General features: G+C 44.7%; 1 protein-coding gene across 3 annotated transcripts in view; it reads right to left on the bottom strand.

Moving 5' to 3' along the window:
* Window positions 1-16,837, bottom strand: part of ALOX5AP (arachidonate 5-lipoxygenase activating protein) — a 52,382-nt gene extending 35,545 nt beyond the window's left edge. The window contains exons 1-2 of one of the 3 annotated variants that reach the window (XM_054446585.2): window positions 16,743-16,837; window positions 16,508-16,623 (exon numbers count right to left, since the gene is read on the bottom strand). In XM_054446585.2, the coding sequence (XP_054302560.2) occupies window positions 16,508-16,599 (92 nt within the window). In that variant the 5' untranslated portion in view covers window positions 16,600-16,623; window positions 16,743-16,837. Of the gene's footprint in view, window positions 1-15,189; window positions 15,547-16,507 lie in introns of those variants that run through there. The other 2 variants (XM_054446583.2, XM_054446584.2) reach the window with 2 other exon arrangements.
* Window positions 16,838-19,447: the final 2,610 nt, after the last annotated feature.

Raw genomic sequence — 19,447 nt, 5'->3', positions numbered from 1 at the left:
GGAATGGTCAGCAAGGGTATGGAGCAACTGGAACTATCAATCATTGCTGGTAAGAATGTAAAATGGTAAATGTAAAAATGGCAACATGTTGGGAAGAGTTTGACAGTTTCTTTTTTGTTTGTTTGTTTGTTTGTTTGTTTTTTAGAGACCAGCTTTCTCACTCTGTCACCCAGGCTAGAGTGCAGTGGCGTGAGCATAGCTCACTATAACTTCAAAGATCTGGGCTCAGGTGAATCTCCCACCTCAGCCTCCTGAGTAGCTGGGACTACAGACACACACCACCACACGCTGCTAATATTTTTTATTTTGTAGAGACAGGGTATCACTATGTTGCCCAGGCTGTTTGAACTCCTGGCCTCAAGCAATTCCCCCAAGTTGGCGGTTTCTTAAAAGCTAAACATACACTTACCATATGTCCTAGAAATTCCACTCAGGTATTTCATCATTAGAAATGAAAATACATATTCTGTATCAGTCAGGGATTGACCAGAGATGCAGAACCACTAGAAGATATTTTATATTTTTAAATATATATACACAGACATTTTTAAGGGATTTATTATAGGGATTAGATCTTATGCAATTATGGAGGCTGATTAAAGAGTCTGAGTGTGTTTTTGTTTTCTGGAGTTGCCGTAACAAAGTAGCACAACCTGAGTGGCTTAAAACAACAGAAGTGTATTGTTTTACAGTTTTAGGGAATAAAAGTCCAAAATCAAGGTGTCAGCAGGCTATGCTCCCTCTAAAATCACTAAGGGAGGATTCCTTCTTGCCTTTTCCTGACTTCTGGTTATAATCCTTGGCTGGCAGCTGCCACCGCCTCCATCAGCACATGGTGTTCTCCCCTGGCGTCTCTGTCTTCCTGTGACCGTCGTATAAGGACATCAGTTGTATTGAATTAGGAGCCCATCCTGAGCCAGTATGCCCTCATCTTAATTAATTATATTTGCAATCATGCTATTCCCAAATGAGGTTACATTCTGAAGTCCTGGCAGGTAGGGCCTCAACCTACCTTTTGGGGAGACACAATTCAACCCTTAACAGTGCAGTTGCTGCTTCTGTGGCTGGTGCTGAATCCTAAAATCTAAAGGGCAAACTGTCAGGAGAGCAAGAAAGACATGAAGCGTGGGAAGCAAAAACAACCCAAAACCCACAAGACTCAGGTGACACTGAAATTTGCAAGAAACCACAGGATGGGCTAGAACCAGTAACTATCACTCACCAACATGAAGCCCCAACTTCAACGCTGGGGCTTTCTGCAGGAGAATCTGATGCCCTCATCACAGAGCAGTCAGAGAAACCGAAGGAGTTTCCAGCAGAAGCTGGAACAGCTGTGAGCTCAGCCACTGACCTAAGCCAACCAGATGATGGGCAGATTCCCAACAATGTGAGACAGAGCCATATGCCCTCCCTGACCTGCTCAGTGTAAAATATGTTGCTCCTTCACTCCCACCTTCCTCATCTCATGTGAAATGTCTCCAGTGGCCCACACTAATCCAGACGTATGTAGGAAAAGTGAATTTGGGGAAACATGGCTCCAGCGTAGGCACACTGACACAATACAAATCTACCAGGGCTTACCTGGTGTTAGCTTAGCATCCATTCACACCTCTTAACCATGCTAAAGTTGCCTCCCAAAAAGACCGTGGTGACTGGGCACAGTGGCTCACACCTGTAATCCTAGCACTTTGGGAGGTCAAAGCAGGTGGATCACTTGAGGCCAGGAGTTCAAGACCAGCCTGGCCAACATGGAGAAACACCTTCTCTACTAAAAATACAAAAATTAGCCTGGCGCACCTGTAATCCCAGCTACTGTAGAGGCTGAGGCAGGAGAATCACTTGAACCCAGGAGACAGAGGTTACAGTGAGCCAAGATCGCACCACTGCACTGTAGCCTCGGCCATGGAGTGAGACTTTGGAAAAGAAAAAGAAGGCAAAATCATGCTTCCGCCTAACAATGAAACTTTCTCTCATCCAACAGAAAATGCATTAATCCTCTTCTCTTTATTCGTCTTTGAGTGATATTCATTCTGCTTGTAACTAAGTCGCATTCCCTTTTTGATATCTTGTAACTTAATACTGAGATATAAAGTTAACTACCATTAACACATATTATGTTGCATAGTAGAGAAATTGAGTGGAGGAATAGGAAAAAAAAACTGGTTAGCTGGGTATGGTGGTGCATGCCTGTAGTCCCAGCTACTCGGAGGACTAAGTGGTAGGATCAGTTGAGCCCAGGAGTTCAAGACCAGCCTGGGCAACACGGCGAGAGCTCATCTCAAAAAATAATAATAAATAAATAAACTGGTTAATATATGCACAAATACATTTATATCAAGATAAAAAGAAATATTCAACACTATTACCTTCCTCATTTCTCAAACTGGTTGTGTGGTTTTTGACTGACATTTATAACTACCTTCCACTACTCATTCTATATTCTCCTTGGAATTCCCCATGTTCATGAACAGGAATTCCAAGGGGAACATAGATGGAATATAGATGGACATAGATGGACATAGATAAAATATTCTCCTTGGAATACGCCCACCTCAGTGAGTCCAAGTTCCTTGCCTGGTGACTCAAAGCTTCATTCCTGAAGGGCCTGGACCATGATCAGTCCTCTGTGTACTAGGTTGGTGTCACTTTCTATTGACATTAATCACAGACACATAGAGTACATACTCCTCACCCTCACTGTGAAGTGGCAGTCCAATTTCTCCTTGGTAATTAGGATCAGTAACCCTAGGTGGGAAAGGAACCCCCTTCCTTGCTTGTGTATTCACTGGCATGAGGAGATGGCAAACTCAGCTGTCAGTTTAGTGGAACCACCATTGTATTCCCTGATGGAAGCATTCCCCCCGCAGGAGCTAAGATTTCTGCAATAGCAGAGCCCAAAGTTACAGGAATGGGAAGGAAAAATTACTACTCGAACACCAGGGTGATAGTGAGAAAAGCCACTCCCATTTTGACCCCATGATTCTTGGACCCATGAATCCTGACAATGGGAGAAATAGCATCACATACTGGTCACTGACTTAAAGCATCCTGGAGGACATAACCCTAGGCCAGCAAGGTGTTGCTACCCAGCTGGTGCTGTAACTGAGCCTTTAAAATCCATTCCACTGTTCTAATCTGGCCACCTGCTCCACTGTGAGGCCAGTGAAGCCCATGATCAGAAGCTCATATCTGTACTTCCTTTGCTGTAAGATTACTTTCTTGGTCAGAAGCAATGGTGGTTGAAATTTTATAACAAATAAAATTAAGCCCATGGATGGTAGGTTTGGCAGAGCATTGTAGCAGTCAGGGAAGGCACATCCATATCCAGAGTAAATGTCTATTCCAGGGAAGACAAAGCACTGTGCCTTCCATGATGGAAAAGGTCCAATGTAATCAATCTTCCACCAGTTGGTTTTCTAGCCCAGGGAATGGTGCCATATTGGCATAGATTTCTATCTTGGCAGGCTGAGCACTCAGCAATGGCTGGAGCCAAATTGGCCTTGATGAGTGGAAATCCATGTTGCTGTGTCCATACATAGCCCTGCCCCCATGGCCATGATGTATGTAAGCCCATTGGGCAACAGTGGCTGGGGAAAGAGACTAGCAGATGCTGTCAGAATGAGTCATCTTATTCAGCTGATTTTAAAATCCTCTTCTGCTGTGGCTGCTCTTTGGTTAACATTCATATGGGATACATATTCTCATGTTTTGTGTGCGTTCAGAGGTATCCATATACCTCTTCCCCAGGACTCCTTGTCACCAGTTTTCTAATCATGTCTCTTGGAAGTTCTGACTATCAGACTAAACCATTAACCGCTCTCTGTGATTTTGTGTAAATCTGCAACTTACGGCCATCTTCTCTTCTAGGTAAAATGAACACTCACTTGAATTGCTCCAAGTTCTGCCCACTGAGGGGGTTTTCCTTTGGCACTGTCCTTCACGGGCACCCCAGAGTGGAGCTGTAGTGCCTCAGCTAGCCACTTTGGGTAATACCAGCACTATAAACTATGCTCCAGTTTGTTTTTTCCTCCATCAAGTAGTCGTAGGAAACTCCCCATGAAGCCACAGATGCAGACTGAGAGGGAGCAGTCAACTTGGCAACAGTACTGGCCAGGCCAAGGTCCTGTACTACTTGCTTTTGCAACTTATTTGTGCCTACAGGACCTACTTGGGCCCAATCTCATATTCCATTTGATGATGGAACACTGCTGTGTGCACCCAACTTTCTGCCTTGGGTCAGATGACTCTTGTTCACGATGGAAACTCAGGTCAAAAGACAACATGGTGGCCCATGGTGATGCATTCAGTGTTTATTATTGATAGTAGCTAGAAGATGTTTCTCAAAAGGTGAATAGTTATCCTCGGGGAATGACACAGCTTTGCTCCAAATCATTAAGTGCTATGCTGGGGTTCACCTATAAAGGCCCGCCAAAGGCTCCAAACAGCCTCCCTTTCCATCACATCTACTTTAAGCACCACCATGTCAGTTGGGTCTTAAGGCCTAAGTGGCAGAGCAGCTTGCCCAGCAGCCTGAACTTGTATACAGAGCCTACATTCATTGTTCTGGGGTCTCATTCAAAACTGGCAGTCTTTTAGGATTCAAAATAGTTCAAAGCTGGAAACAACCAAATGCCCATCAGGCAGTAAATGGATAAACAAATTGTGGTATACTCTTATAATGGAATTATCCAGTAATAAAAAGAACAAACTACTGAGGAACACAACATAGATGAATCTCAAAAACATTATGCTGAGCAAGATGGACACAAAAGAGTGAATGCTGTATGATTCCATTTGTGTGAAACACTAGAAAAGATAAGTACAATTTATAGCAACAGAAAGCAGATCAGTGGTTGCCTGGAGCTGGGGCTAGGGCTGGATATTGACTGGAGAGGGACACAGGGGAACTTTTTGGGGTAATGGAAATGTCTCATATCTTTATTTTTGATGATGGCTACATGGTTGTTCACATTTGTCAGAACTTGTCAAACTGTACTCTCAAAATGAGTACATTTTATTGTATGTAACTTATACTTCAATAAAACTGATTTTAAAAGAGCATTTCAAAAAATTTTTTTAGCTGAGCACAGTGGCATGCACCTGTAGTCCCAGCTACTCGGGAGGCTGAGTTTGAAGAATTGCTTGAGCACAGGAGTTCAAAGCCAGCCTGGGCAACACAGCAAGACCCTATCTCTAAAAAAATTTTAAAAATTAAAAATGTTTGATGTTTAGTTAGCTCAGTAGTATTTTTCACTTAGGAGTTAAAATGAGTTTCATAGAAACATAAATAACTTTATTTAATAAGAATTTAATAAAGGAATTTATATTAACCAAACTATGGAATGTATGGATTAGAGGATGTCCTGGCTTTGTATTTCAGAAAGATTAGAAATATTGAATGGTGGAAAACTCTCACTCATTCTTTTTACACAGACACGCAATGTTTCCTTTAGAGCCAAGTCAAGTATACAAATACTTTATTATATATCCCTTATTCCTCTATTTGCTTTGGCCTGTATTTTCAGTGGTTAAGTAATAGGACCATTCATCTGTGACTCTAAGGTAAGGTGACCAGATATCTATGACAAAGGAGAAAAAGCAATACAGTGGAGCAAAGATAGTCTTTTCAACAAATGGTGCTGGAACAACTGGACAGCCACACGCAAAAAAATGAATCTAGACACAGACCTTATGTCCCTCACAAAAATCATCAACACATTAGTCTCTGTGTGTTTTCTGCTTCTTGTATCTCTTTAGCAATGAGTTGTTGGATTTGAAATAAAATATGATCTTATAGGATTTTCAACATGGCAACTATTTTTAAATATGTGTGGTGAGAAGAGTTACAAGTAATTTGTTACAGGAGTAATCCAGGGTTTTACACTGACCTACTAAAGGAACCATAGCATTAGAAACTCTCTTAGTCCATTTGTGTTGCTATAAAGGAATACCTGAGACTGGGAAATTACAAAGAAAACAAGTTGATTTGGCTTATGGTTCTGCAGGCTGTACAAGAAGCATGGAACAAACATCTGCTTCTGGTGAGGCCTCAGAAATCTTCCACTTATGGCAAAAGGAGAAGGGGAGGTGAAGAGCTTGTAGAGATTACAAGGTGAGAGAGAGGAAGCAAGAGTGAGAGGGGTGGAAGGATCCAGGCTCTTTTAACAATCAGTTCTTGCAGGAACCACTAGAATAAAAACTCACTCGTTACTGTGAGAACGGCACCAAGCCATTTATCACCATGACCAAAACACCTCCTACTAGGCCCTGCCTCCAATATTAGGGATCAAATTTCAACATGAGATTTGTAGGGAACAAATATTCAAACTATATCAGTTACAGTTTTACAGGCCTAGATAGAGGATCAGATGACATCTGGGCAGGAGGACTGTTATATATCCTCTATGTTCTTTTATTTCTTCACTCATTCAACAAATACTTACTGAGCATATATACCATGTGTCATGCACTGGCTTAGTACCAAGCAATAGACCCAGTTAGTGTTAATATTGTTTAGGATTAAGTTCTTTTGCATATAAACAAAAAAAAATAAAATAGCAATGGTTTAAACATGTAAGCTTTCATTTGCCTCTCATTAAAGGAATTCCAGGGGTAGGCAAGCCAGGGCTGGTGTGGTCCAAGGTGAACAAGAACATAGGTGCCTTCTTTCTTCCTCTTCTACCCATCATAAAGCAGGTTTCTGCCTTAACATCACATGATTGCCTGAGACAGCTTTGAAGTGTCTGCCATCTGCACCGCATTTTAGGAAGCAGGAAAGAGAAAGAGTAAGAAGTGAAATGAGGAATTATGTCTTCAACGAGCTTTCTTGGAAATCCCACCCTTCGACTTCCACTTCTATCTTATTGGCCAGAATGCTGTTGCATGGCCATTGCTAGCTTCAGAAAAGACGAGGAATGCAATCTGTCAGCCGGGCACTTTACTGCCTTGAATAGAGCTTGGAATGAATGGGAAACATTTTGAGTAGTCAACTATCTCAATCTTTTTTTATAGAGGATGTCAGGAAAATCTTACCAGAGGAAGTGGTGTCTTGGCAAATACAAAGGAAAGAAGAAACAATATGTTCAAAGATCCTGAGCAAGAGAAAGTCACCATAAAGTTGAGGACCTGAAAAAATTTCCATTTAGTGGGAAATCTGATTGAAAAGATGATGTGGGAGGGGTTGGAGAACCACATCACAAAGGGCCATGCCTCTTCCATTAACGAGTTTCAAAATGATCCTGGGGGCGAAGAGAAGCCACTTGAGGATTTTAAGAGGAGGAGTCTCACAAATGGATTTGCATTGTAGAGCACTCTGGCTGCAGTGTGGAGCATGGATTGAGTGACCAGCACGGAGACAGGGAGAGCAGCTGGGGTCTGTTCCAGAGAAGAGATGGTGGATTAGACTAGGGTGGTGGCCATGGCCTTAGACAGAAGTTTGTGCATTGAGGGTCTGTTTACTAAATAGCAGCACAATGCTTAGTGAGGGATGGGGGGTAAGGAAGAGGAGTCAAGAACGGTGCTCAGATTTCTGACTTAAACAACCAGATGAATGTCGGTGCCACTGCCTGAGAAGTCCCTCTCAAGACCCTTTAGCTATCCTCAGTCTTACAGTACTTGGTTGGGGCCATTTGGGAATGTTGCTGAAGTTCTCCTTGCTTGGCTGATTTTGGCTATTCTTGAGTAAATGTTTGATAAGCACCATAGCCCCCAAACAACCCATTTGACAGTTGGATTGAGACATGGCAAAATTAGACTTGATGCAGATGTATGTGTATTAAAAATGAATGCCCATCTCCTATGGCCTCCTGATAAAGAAGAGAGAAGTGTGTTCGGCTAGCAGAGAGAAGGAGCATGGGGTGGGATCAATGAAGAGTCCATGAACCCTGTGCAGTGACTAGAGAACTGAATGACAAGCTCCATTTCCCCCATGTGTGTGGCTATGGGGTCCCCAGATCTAGGTTAGGGATGCAGTATCCACACCTCATCTTGGGACTGAATTACAACTCTTTCAACCAAAGAGCATCTGTGCCCACAGAGAAGTGGGAAGGAAAATTAGAAAAGTGGTTGTCCCCCCCCATAAAATGCTCTCAGGGTACAGACAACCCATTCTCTTAGGGATGAGCTGGGAGAAGAGATTTCTTTTTCTGCCTTTTATTGACAGAAATTTTGCAACATGCAAGGAAATAGGATATTCAGATTAAATGACTGGACATTCAAATATTCAAAAGTTAAGTTCCTTCCCCCAGCAAAATTAGCCTGACCACATTAACAGAGTATATATTGCATGAAAGTGGTTTAGTTCCTGTTTTCCTTTTGAATAAACTGGCTAAAAATATTACTGTTTGTGGTGTTAAATGGATTCATAACTAACACAGGATGTGGCTAAATTCATATTACTGTGATAATTTTAATTGAATTTTCTGACTCCTACATGTTTGTCAACTTTTAACACTGTATTAAGCATAAGATTCCAATGTTATTAATATGAAGTGCTCACGTTCCCTTACGACTGTGATTATACTTTGTTATCATCCCTGAATGTTGTATTAAGTCTATTTAAAAGATATCCCAAGAGACCCTTATATGTTTACTGCATTAGAAGAAAAACAGATGTTCTCACACATCCTGAGAGATAATACAATTTACATTGCGTATGAAGCTTGTTGAGAACCACTTAAAGATCTTTCTAGGTGGCCAGAGGGTTTAAGTAATCCATAGCATCCGACAGCGTATCATATTAGAAAATTAGAAAAAAATGCCAATCACATTTTCCAAATGCAAAAGCACATTTAAAAATTATCCTCTAGAGGCTGGGCATGGTGGCTCACACCTGTAATCCCAGCACTTTGGGAGGCCGAGGTGGGCGGATCATGAGGTCAAGAGATCAAGACCACCCTGGCCAACATGGGGAAACCCCGTCTCTACTAAAAATACAAAAATTAGCTGGGCTTGGTGGCATGCGCCTGTAGTCCCAGCTACTTGGGAGGCTGAGGCAGGAGAATTGCTTGAACCTAGGAGGCGGAGGTTGCAATGAGCCGAGATCACGTCACTGCACTCCAGCCTAGCGACAGAGCAAGACTCCGTCTCAAAAAAAACAAACAAAAAAACAAAACAAAACAAAACAAAAAAATTATCCTCTGGGGGAAAAAAAGGGAACAGAGCATTTGAACCACAGTCCTACTGTTCTCAGGCTGTGATTGAATTACAATCACGAATTAGAACTGACATGAGTTTTTCAGCAGAATATCCTGACCGGTTGCCTCACTCACTTGGAACTTGTCCATAGTCTCACTTCTCTAGAAGAAGCCAACAACCTATGACATAGCCAAAGATGACACTGGACAATCAAAATAGATTAAACAGAGAATAGTCACTAAACAATATTGACTCTTGGAAATGCCCTAACCAGCCTGGTTATTTTATGAAGGATTGTAACAAGCTAGTTCTCTGAAATCTATACCTAGAGCAGATAATAAGCAAGAAAGTAAGGAGAAATGAGGAGAAGGATACAGAAATATTTGTTGAATGCAGCTAAATGCAAGCAGCCTTACACATATTATTTAATCTTTACGACATTCCTTTGAAGAGGTATGATTATCCCGGTCCTCAGATGAGGATACTGAGACAGAGAGAGGTCACGCCATGTGAGTGCACCATGTGCATGCAACGAAGCTGAAATCCTAGCCTAGAGAGTCATCATTACATGACCAACAATTACTAATTTTTATGGAATGTTTTATAGGTATACCAGATACAGCACTTTATATCTATTATAACCCTTAATTCTTACAAAGGACTTTAAATCAACCTTCATTATTGTCACCATGCCATAGATGAGTGAATTGAGGCTTGGAAAGTGTAGGTCCCTTTCCCACCATTGCACAACTAGCTGACAACTGAGACAGGACTCAGACCCGGTCAGTGTGATGCCTGAGCTCCTGGGATTTCACCACAGCCTGCACTGCGCTGACAGGCACAATGGCAACAGAAGTGGCAACTTGATGGCAGAACACAAAAATAAAGCTAGGCAGGCCAAGACATCCGAAAGATGCTGCTGTCACTCAAGATGAAGGCAGTAGTTTGGATCAAGGGAAGACTGTAAGACATGTGCCCACATTCTCTGTGAACTTGGGGGAGGGAGTGTCCAGGTGTTCAGTGGTCAGCTATGAGCATAGCGGGAGAGGGCTGTCATGACCTCAAATGTCAAGGTTTTACAGGAGGCCTGGGAGCTGCATTGGGCAGCTAGGGCGACTCTGATCCTGGCTACTGATGTGACCTCAGCTTCCAGTGTAAACACCATGTTTTGACCCTGAGCTTTGTGGAATGGAGAGAATAAAAGGCCTTTTTTGAGAAGGTGGCAGGGATGGCAGGTTCCAGAGAAAGCAATAGGTGAGAGGAACTTTCAGAGAAGAGGCTGAAGCCACACGAGAGTTTGCAGTTCATAGTGTGAGCATCCCAAAGGGCACAGTGGATGGGTATGCAATGGAGAAAAGGATGGAGGATGGAGAAAAGGATGGAGGAAGGGGGCAAGGGTGGGTCAGAGACATGGAGAGAACTGACCAATAAGGCAGTGTGTAGTTGTGGAGTTATTATAGATATGCATATATATATACATATGCATATCTGTAATAGGTTTTCATCCACAGTTCCTGGCTCATAACTCCCATAGCCCTTACTACAGTCTTTTGTTATAAGGTTGAGTGTGTTAGACCTCAGAGGCAGGCCTCAAAAACAGAATCTTTTGGCCAGGCAAGGTGGCTCACGCCTGTGATCCCAGCACTTTGGGAGGCCGAGGCAAGTGGATCACCTGAGGTCGGGAGTTTGAGACCAGCCTGACCAACACGGAGAAACCCCATCTCTATTAAAAATACAAAATTAGCCAGGCGTGGTGGCACATGCCTGTAATCCCAGCTACTCGGGAGGCTGAGGCAGGAGAATCGCTTGAACCTGGGAGGTGGAGGTTGCGGTGAGCTGAGATTGCGCCATTGCACTCCACCCTGGCAACAAGAGTGAAACTCCATCTCAAAAAAAAAAAAAGAAAAAAAGAAACAGAATTTTTCTGACCTACTCCCCCAACCCCTTTCACCTGCCTCTCAAGGCAGGACTCTAATCTTGCCCCCACCCCACCTTTCTGATTGTGGGTCTTAGAACCCTCCCCAGAGAAGGTCTTGCCCTATATCCTGGGGAAAGAATGTGGGTGTCTTGAAGCTTCCATAAAAACCGAAGAGGACTGGGTTGGGGAGCTGAACATGTAGAGGCTGATAGGCAGGTGAAGGAGAACTCACTCATGTACGAGAGGGTGGTGCACCCCCGCTCCACAGGGACAGAAGCTCCTGCACTATGTACCTTTCCACACCTCGCCCTATGCATCTCTTTATCTGCCTACTTTTATCCTTTAAAATGTCCTTTGCAATAAACTGGTAGCTGTGTTTCCCTGAGTTCTATGAGCCACTCTAGCAAATCAACCAAACCCAAAGAGCGGAGTGGTGGGAATCTCAACTTGAAGTGGATTGGTCAGAAGTTCCAAAGGCCAGCTCTCTGACTGGGAGAAGGAGGGTTTAGTCTTGAGGATCTGACACTATCTCCCAGTAGACAGAGTCAGAATCAAATTGGAGGACACCAGCTGGTGTCCACTGCTTGGGGTTTTCCCCCACACCTTTGCTCACAGAAGTCTTCTGCATTGATGACTGTTGTTATGTTGCTATAAGTGAAGGGGAAAAACTCAATTTGGGAGTTTTTTCAAAAACAGTGATAAAGAATTTAACCCTGCCCAGAAAGAGGTCTGGCTTCTGCCCTCAGCTTCTGAGAGGTGATCTCTAAGGCTTTGGAACATCCTGCCTGCTAGAAGTGTTTTCATTTTCCTGGGGACATTGGGTCATGGTGTGTGATTTAGAGCAGGGACTGTGAGTGATGTGTAGCGGTGGAGAGTCTGGGAACAGATCGGCCGCATGGGCAGTCAGCTGTGCTCATGTGACAGAGCCACAGTAAAGACCCTGGACACCAAGGCTTCCCTGGTGGGGAACACTCCCTGCGTGTTGTCACACGTCAATGCCAGGAGAGTGTCGCTGTCCGTGACTCCACGGGAGAGGACCGTAGGGGCTCCATGTCAGGCACTGTCCTGGACTCTGTGCTGTGTGCTTCTTCCTTTGGCTGATTTTAATCTGTATTCCCTCCCTATAAGAGATCGCGACCATGAGTATAACAACTTTCAGTGAGTTCTGTCAGATCTCCCAGCGAATTATCACAACTCAGGGTGGTTTGGGGAACCCCTTGAACTTGTAGTTGGTGTCAGAAGTCAGGAGAGTGTTTTGTGGACTGTGTCCCCTCCCACTTCCAGTTGGCTAAAGGTTCACAGACCATCACTGACTGTACAAGGGAGGGTGGCTCATTGCAGGGGGGCTGATATTTTAGCCAATGACTAAGGAACACAGAGCTGCAAAGTGAGGTAGATTGACCCCCTTAGTCTCTTAAAGCAACACTTCTCAAAAGCTAATGTTCATGCAAATAACATCGAGATCTGATAAAATGCAGATTCTGATTCTGCAGGTCCAAGTGCGGCCTGATCTGCATTTCTGATAAGCTAATGCAACTGCTCCTTGGAGCACATGTTGAGTAAGAAGGTCTTACATCAATGGTTTCCAAACTGTGTTACATACTAAAATCCCCTAGGGAGTTTTTAATTATCCTCATGCCCAGGCTACACACCATCTAGTGGTATGAGGCCGGTGTCCCTTTTCTTGTTGTTGCAGTGTTGGCAGGTATAGTCAATCAAAGCATGGAGCCAGGTAAAGCTGTGCTCGTGATTGAAAAATGCAGGCCAACAATAGAGGTTGAGAGGTTGTGTTTTAGAAGGTTGTGAAATACAGAAAAAGAAGACTGACAAAGAAGCAAGTAGCTCCACGTGGGATTCTCCTTGTCCTTGGGGATCTCTTCCTTAGCATGCGGTGGCTGTCATGGCCACTCTGACACAGCCCTAGTTACTCAGATCCCTTGCAGCAGCTCAGCTCTGGAGGGGAGCCCGGGCTCAATGGCAGGAGTAGGCAAATGTTGGCCCAAACTCAGCATTGCAGTGACATTCTTATCAGGCCATTAAGTACTGATATTTTACTATTACTATATATTTGTTTTATCACTTTGAATGCTGGATTCAGTAGCTAGGAAAGGACAACCTTAGAGGTCAAAGGGCCACTTGCCTGAAAATAAGGTCCTGGAAAAAAAAAAAAAAACAACCCAGAAGCCCAGAAGCCCAAGGGGATGCTCATGTGTTATAAAAGGAAACTCTATGGAGGGCTTTTCAAAATGCCTAGGCATCCGAGCATATCCTCATGGGAAAGACCTCCCCAACACGAATGTGGCCTCCACAGGGTTTCAAGAGGAGCCATGGAAAAGGCAGCTGGGGACATTTCCTGGGGAATTGGCCACTTCCCACCCCATAAGTGATGTCCTTGCCTCCCCATCCCACTGTGGGCCTCAGAGGTTCAAACTACCTGTTGCGTCTGCATGGTGTGGACATAGAGGCAGCCACACTGAGGAGCAAGCAAGAAAGGGCATGAGGATAACCTTGACTCCCAGGGCCCCAGAAGGCACTCACCACCTTCACTCTGGCCACTGCAATGTGGCAGAACTATACTCCCAAAGCCATACTGTTTCTTAGAATAATAAGAAAACTATCATACATTAAGTGCAGTAAATGTGCCAGGCACGGGACCAAGTGCTTTGTACCCAATGTCTCATCTAACATGGACAAAACCCAGTAAGACAGGTATTATATTATTGCCCTTTTTACAGAGGCAGTGAAGCTTGGAGAGCCCCAGGAACTTGGCCATAGTCACGTGACAAGTTAAAGCCCGGTTCTCAAAGCCAGGCTGCCAGGCTCCAAAGCCAGGGAAACCTAATTGTTTCTGAATGCCCAGGGGACTCAAGCAACCGGTCCAAGGTCACATATTGACCTGGAGAAGGAGCAAGGCAGTGAACCCCAGAGAGAGGACAAGCCTCCTATGTGTTGTGGTGCCTCAGGACCCATCAGGAAATGATCTGGCCACAGAGATGACCCCTCCCAAGCCAAGGGATAGATTCTCAGAACCTTGACACAACTCAAAGCAGGGAGTACAGTGCATAATATGATAAGTGCCAGGAACAGAGTTGCCCGCAAAGGAAAATGAACACTGTGGCAAGCCCTAAGTTTTCCAACAGGAACCAGAGGCTATAAGCTAAGTAAAGTCATTCAACAAGTGCCCAGGGTGTGACGGTGTAAGCTTAGGAGAGACTGGTAGCCTTCTCAGAGGCCACAGATGCCCCAGCAGAACGCCCACCAATGTTTCCCACGTATAGGATCTTCTCCCCTTTGAAGCATCCAAGACAGCCATCAGCAGGCTGGAGACTATGTGCTAGGTCCTGGCTCAAGAACCCCCCACCTCCCACCCCCCACCTCCCACCTCCCACCTCCACCAAGCTCTCTTGCCAGCGGCCACCTCTCCTGGGCAGGAGCCAGAAGAATGCAGGGAGAACAGGAAAGAATGAATGATGCCCCCAAAAATGGGGCATCTGCCCTGGGCAATGATGGGATCCCTCTGGTTCTCACTCAAGTGGATGATGTCCTTCATCGACCCATCAGGTCTCCCTCTCCTGGTCCTTCACCCTCAGACTTGGAAATTCTCTCAGTGAGGACAGAGATACAGCTTTTTCCTGCCCAACTGCCTTTCTCAGGAAAGAGTAGAAAGGATCACCCAGCTTCCAATGGAACAGAGAGATGCTGTCAGCTTTTTGTGAATCTCTGAGCACTCAGCTCAGGCCTTTTTTTTTTGAAGGTTAGCACATCCATCACATTCCCTAATGCCTATTCAGCATCTGTTCTCTAAAGAGCCAGGGCTAGGAGTTACCTCCAGAGGGACCCTTTCAGGGAGACCACAGTTATTTAATGCAAGGCAGAGAGTTCCTTTAGTGTTTGCTAGGAGTCTGATGCCGTAATTCAGATTTATGGAATAAAATTCTAGAAGAAATTTGGTTCAGAAGCAGGTAGAGTTTGATGTAGATCCTGGGGCCACTCTAGCTGCCCAATACTGCTTCTGGGAGCCTCGGTTCTTAAAAACCACTGAACATGGCCCTGGGCCCACGTCAAATTTGTAGGAGGCATGGTAGAAGATGCACACACAGGTGCGTGTGCACACACACACATACACACACACACACCAGCACTGATAGCTTATGTTCCCAATGTGCCCCAAGGTGCCAAAGGATTTCCCAAATTCAGAAGTTTTCAGAGTCTTCTGTGTATGCCAGGGAGCATTGCGATTAAATGTGAGCATTTTTGTTTCTGTTGACTTCTGGAGCCTGGTTCACAGTGAAGTCAGTTCTACAGAGTTCTTGCAGAGTTGTCCAGATGTGACAGGGTCCTCCTCTTCAAAAACGGGAGATGAGAGGAGGTGTGAGTGGGCAAAGGTGGGGTGCAGGAATCAGGCCATGCAGAGCTGCCCCTCCCTGGAGCCTGGGCCCTTTCAACCCTGTCTTTGCCAGAGCTGTGACCCCTTCACCTCCAAATGCCCAGATAATAGGAAGCAATTTCTGTCCTTTTTCTGAGTACCTCTTGCTTCACCAGCCCTCCCCAGACCAAACACACCCCAGACAAGGATGGGGGCAGGTACAGTTTCCAACTGTGACATCGGGGCAGTGCAATGTCAGAGGGCCAGAAGTTACAACATTATCTCACTTACTCATTTCCTTGTACCATGCAGGGAGGAAGTCCCATAGACTCAAGCCCGTCGAACGACAGTGTGGACACTTCCTCTTTCCTGACCTTTGTGTCACTCTACTTGATCTACCTCCTACCCACGACCCCCTCTTCAAAGTCCCCTGGGCCTGATGTCCTGGCCCCTTCCCCTCCTTGGGAAATTAATCCTTCCCTCCTCCACCACCAGTTCACCCAGCCTGCAGCCCCTTCTTGTATCTTGGAAAATCCAGCATCTCAGGCTTTGCTCGAACTCACACAGAGCCTCTTTTGCCTAGCCTTTGCTAAGTCAGGATTGGAGAAAATGGAAGGCAAAAAGGAAGATTAGTGAGCTCATGCACGCCAGCATGGCCAGAGAGAAGTTGGCCTCAGGCACATCAGAGCCAGGACCCAAATATCCCCGGATGCTCCATGCCTACAGTCCTGTGTCTGTGCGGGTTGGCTTCTTTCTCTCCAGCTAGAGCTGGGCTCTAGTGCAAGCCTGATGGAGATAGTGGGTGTTTTATTCCAGTTTAGACTCCCCAGCAAGAAGAACTGCAACAGACATCCTCTGTTGTTATCTAGGGAAGCAGCCAGTCAAGTGAGACTTGAAGGAAACATATTCCTTCTGTCTGGGCGTGGTGGTTTGTGCCTGTAGTCCCACCACTTAGGGAGTCCAAGACAGGTGGATCACTTGAGGGCAGGAGTTCGAGACCGGCCTGGGCAACATGGTGAAACCCAGTCTCTACTAAAAGAAATATATATACAAATATACAAAAATTAGCCAGGCATGGTGGGACATACCTGTAATTCCAGCTACTTAAGAGGCTGAGGCAGGAGAATCGCTTGAACCTGGGAGATGGCGGTGGCAGTGAGCCAAGATTGTACCACTGCATTCCAGCCTGGGTGATGGAGTGAGACTGTCTCAAAAACAAACAAACAAACAACAACAAAAAACAAAAACGTATTCTTTCTGTTAACATCACTTTGTTCCTAGACCTTACAGAATGACAATCCTGGCACCTTGGTCCTGGCTTACCTTACAAACTCCAGAACTAGTCTGTCTTCGAAACTGTTATCACTTGAATTTTGTTCCCAAAAGATATGTCTGTGTTCTAATTCCTGGAACCTCAGAATGTGACCTTATTTGCAAACAGGATCACTGCAGATGTAATTGGTTAAGTTAAGATGAGGTCATAATGGAGTAGCGCGGGCCTGTGATCCAATATGACTGATGTTCTTATGAGAAGAAACACAGAATCAGGCACACTGAGAAAATGCCATGTGACAATGGAGGCAGAGATGGGAGTGATCCGCTTGCAGGCCAAAGAACACCAGGGATTGCTGGCAACACTGGAAGCTAAGAGAAAACCATGGAGCAGCTTCTCCCCTGGAGACTTCAGCAGGAACACAGCCCTGCAGACAACCTGATTCCAGATTTCTAGCATCCAGAACTATGACACAATACATGTCTGTTGTGTAAAGCCTCCCAGCTTGTGAGACTAGTTACGGCAACTCTAGAAAACTAATGCAGCAGCCAATATGGTGGTACCAGCTCAGATTGATTCTTTATGATCCCCAAATCTCCCCTGGATAGAAGATGCTTGTGTTTCAATTCATCCCACCAAAATGGAAAATCGTTTTGGTTGAGGCTGCTCTGCTGTTGCTTGGCTACTGTCTATAAACTCACTATCTTCTAGGAACAAGGATGACATGCTCCTCAAGACGAAACAAATGACTCAACAGCAGGCAGTGTAAGTGGATTTACAAGTACTGCAGGCAAGAAATGATACAATATCTTTACTGGAAACTTGAGCAAAAGGCCTGCTGTGAGACATGGCAAAACTTTTATATCAGTCAACCTGCTGCAGTCCTTTGCTGTGTTGTGAAGCAAATAACAGAGAAGGCTCTGAGCTCCATGTTGTGCTCATGGACATCTCTGGGGCTCAAACATCTGCCATAATGCTTCCTCCTGCTTTGAGTGGCTTAGACATTCATTAATTTAAAGTATCAAGGACATAGGTACTGTTCAGAGATTCAAATTTTGCACATTTAATCAGTGGTCTGAATAAGGGATTGTTGCTGATATTGCAAATGGGTTGCCCAGTAAAATACAGGGCCCCCAATTTAAATTTTAATTTCAGACAAACAATGAATAATTTTTTAGTATCAGCATGCCGCAAATACGGTGTTGTTTTTTAGACAGAATCTCACTCTGCCACGCAGGCTGGAGTGCAATGGTGTGATCTCTGCTCACTGCAACCTCCGTCTCCAGGGCTCAAGTGATTCTCCTGCCTCAGCCCCACAAGTAGCTGGGATTACAGGCACTTGCCACCATGCCTGGCTAATTTTTGTATTTTTAGTAGAGACAGGGTTTCACCATGTTGGTCAGGCTGGTTTTGAACTCCTGACCTCAAATGATCCAGCTGCCTCGGCCTCCCAAAGTGCTGGGATTACAGGCATGAGCCACCCTGCCTGGCCAGCATGTAATTTTTATTTGTTATACCTGCCAACCCTACCTGCAGGGCTGCACTTACACCCTAATACTGCACATTTAGAGATGTCACGGGATGTGACGGCCGTAATGAAATCCTTAATGGCACTATCTGATTGAAAGAAATGTTACATTTGTAATGGCCCAAGAAAAGGCTTTCCACTGTGAGGCTGCATCACCACATGCCACATAATCATACAAAGAATAGAGCATTTTGATGTGCTAATGTGTGGTATAAGAGCAGAAGGAGGAGGACACACTCCCCAACTGCACACACACAAGAAATTTGTAACCGTCGGAAATGGTAGAACTACAGAAAGTACATGAAATCAGTTACATAAACATTGACACCTCAGTCAGGTTTCTATTCTCTTTGGCAGTAGCACAATACAGAAAAATCACAAGTTTTTCAAGACAGAAAGCAAATAATATATGGCCTCTCTTAAAATCGTACCAACTCCGTCTGTAATAGTGAGTCTCTCTTAAAGAAGGTCCACAGCAGCGGGGGTAGCATTGTGGATGGGGGGTTGTGTGGCTTTCCCTGATAAAACTCACATCCTCCTGCATGCCCCTTGCCAGATTGAGAAGCACTGATCTAAAGTGCCCTGAAGAAGTAAAAGACAATAAAAATATATTCTGGATGTTTTCTTCTGTCTTCCCTCTTCTATTTTAAGACTACATCTTGGAGACAGGTTAGGGTATGGAATAGAATCAATTTACTTCTCCATCTTGTAGCATCCACACTGTTCAGGTGGGATTGGCTCACCTGCAGCTCCAAGAGTGGGTTCTAATTTGCCCATGCTAATAGGTAAACCTCCCCTTGGCACATTAATGGGTTCATTAATGCAATCAGTGCACAGTGTTCTTCTGGAACGTGCCACCTTAAAAATATTCATCTCCCCAGTCTCCATTGCCACCACCAGTGACCATGTGGTCTGTTCTGGTCAATGAAAGATAAATGGAATTCTGGTTGTTGCCTCTGGGAAAGAGTTTCATGGTTTTTGTTTTTTAAATTTTCTCCTGTTAAAAGGGGATAGACTCATCAGGGGCATTAGCCTGTTCCTTTCTTTCTGCCAGGAGCTAAAATAAGATACCAAACGTGGAGGCGCCATCTTGCCACCTGGAAAACAAAATCCACGAGCCAAAGGAGATGGAACAGAAGGATGAAAGGAGCCAGGGTCTTGAACAACTTCACCAGCCCCGGTCCATCTATCCCTGGAAAAAAATAATTATTATTATAACCCTACCTG

The sequence above is a fragment of the Pongo pygmaeus genome, chromosome 14 (assembly GCF_028885625.2).
Source record: "Pongo pygmaeus isolate AG05252 chromosome 14, NHGRI_mPonPyg2-v2.0_pri, whole genome shotgun sequence".
NCBI classification, from domain to species: Eukaryota; Metazoa; Chordata; class Mammalia; order Primates; family Hominidae; genus Pongo; species Pongo pygmaeus.
This window is presented reverse-complemented; position numbering and strand designations above follow the sequence as displayed.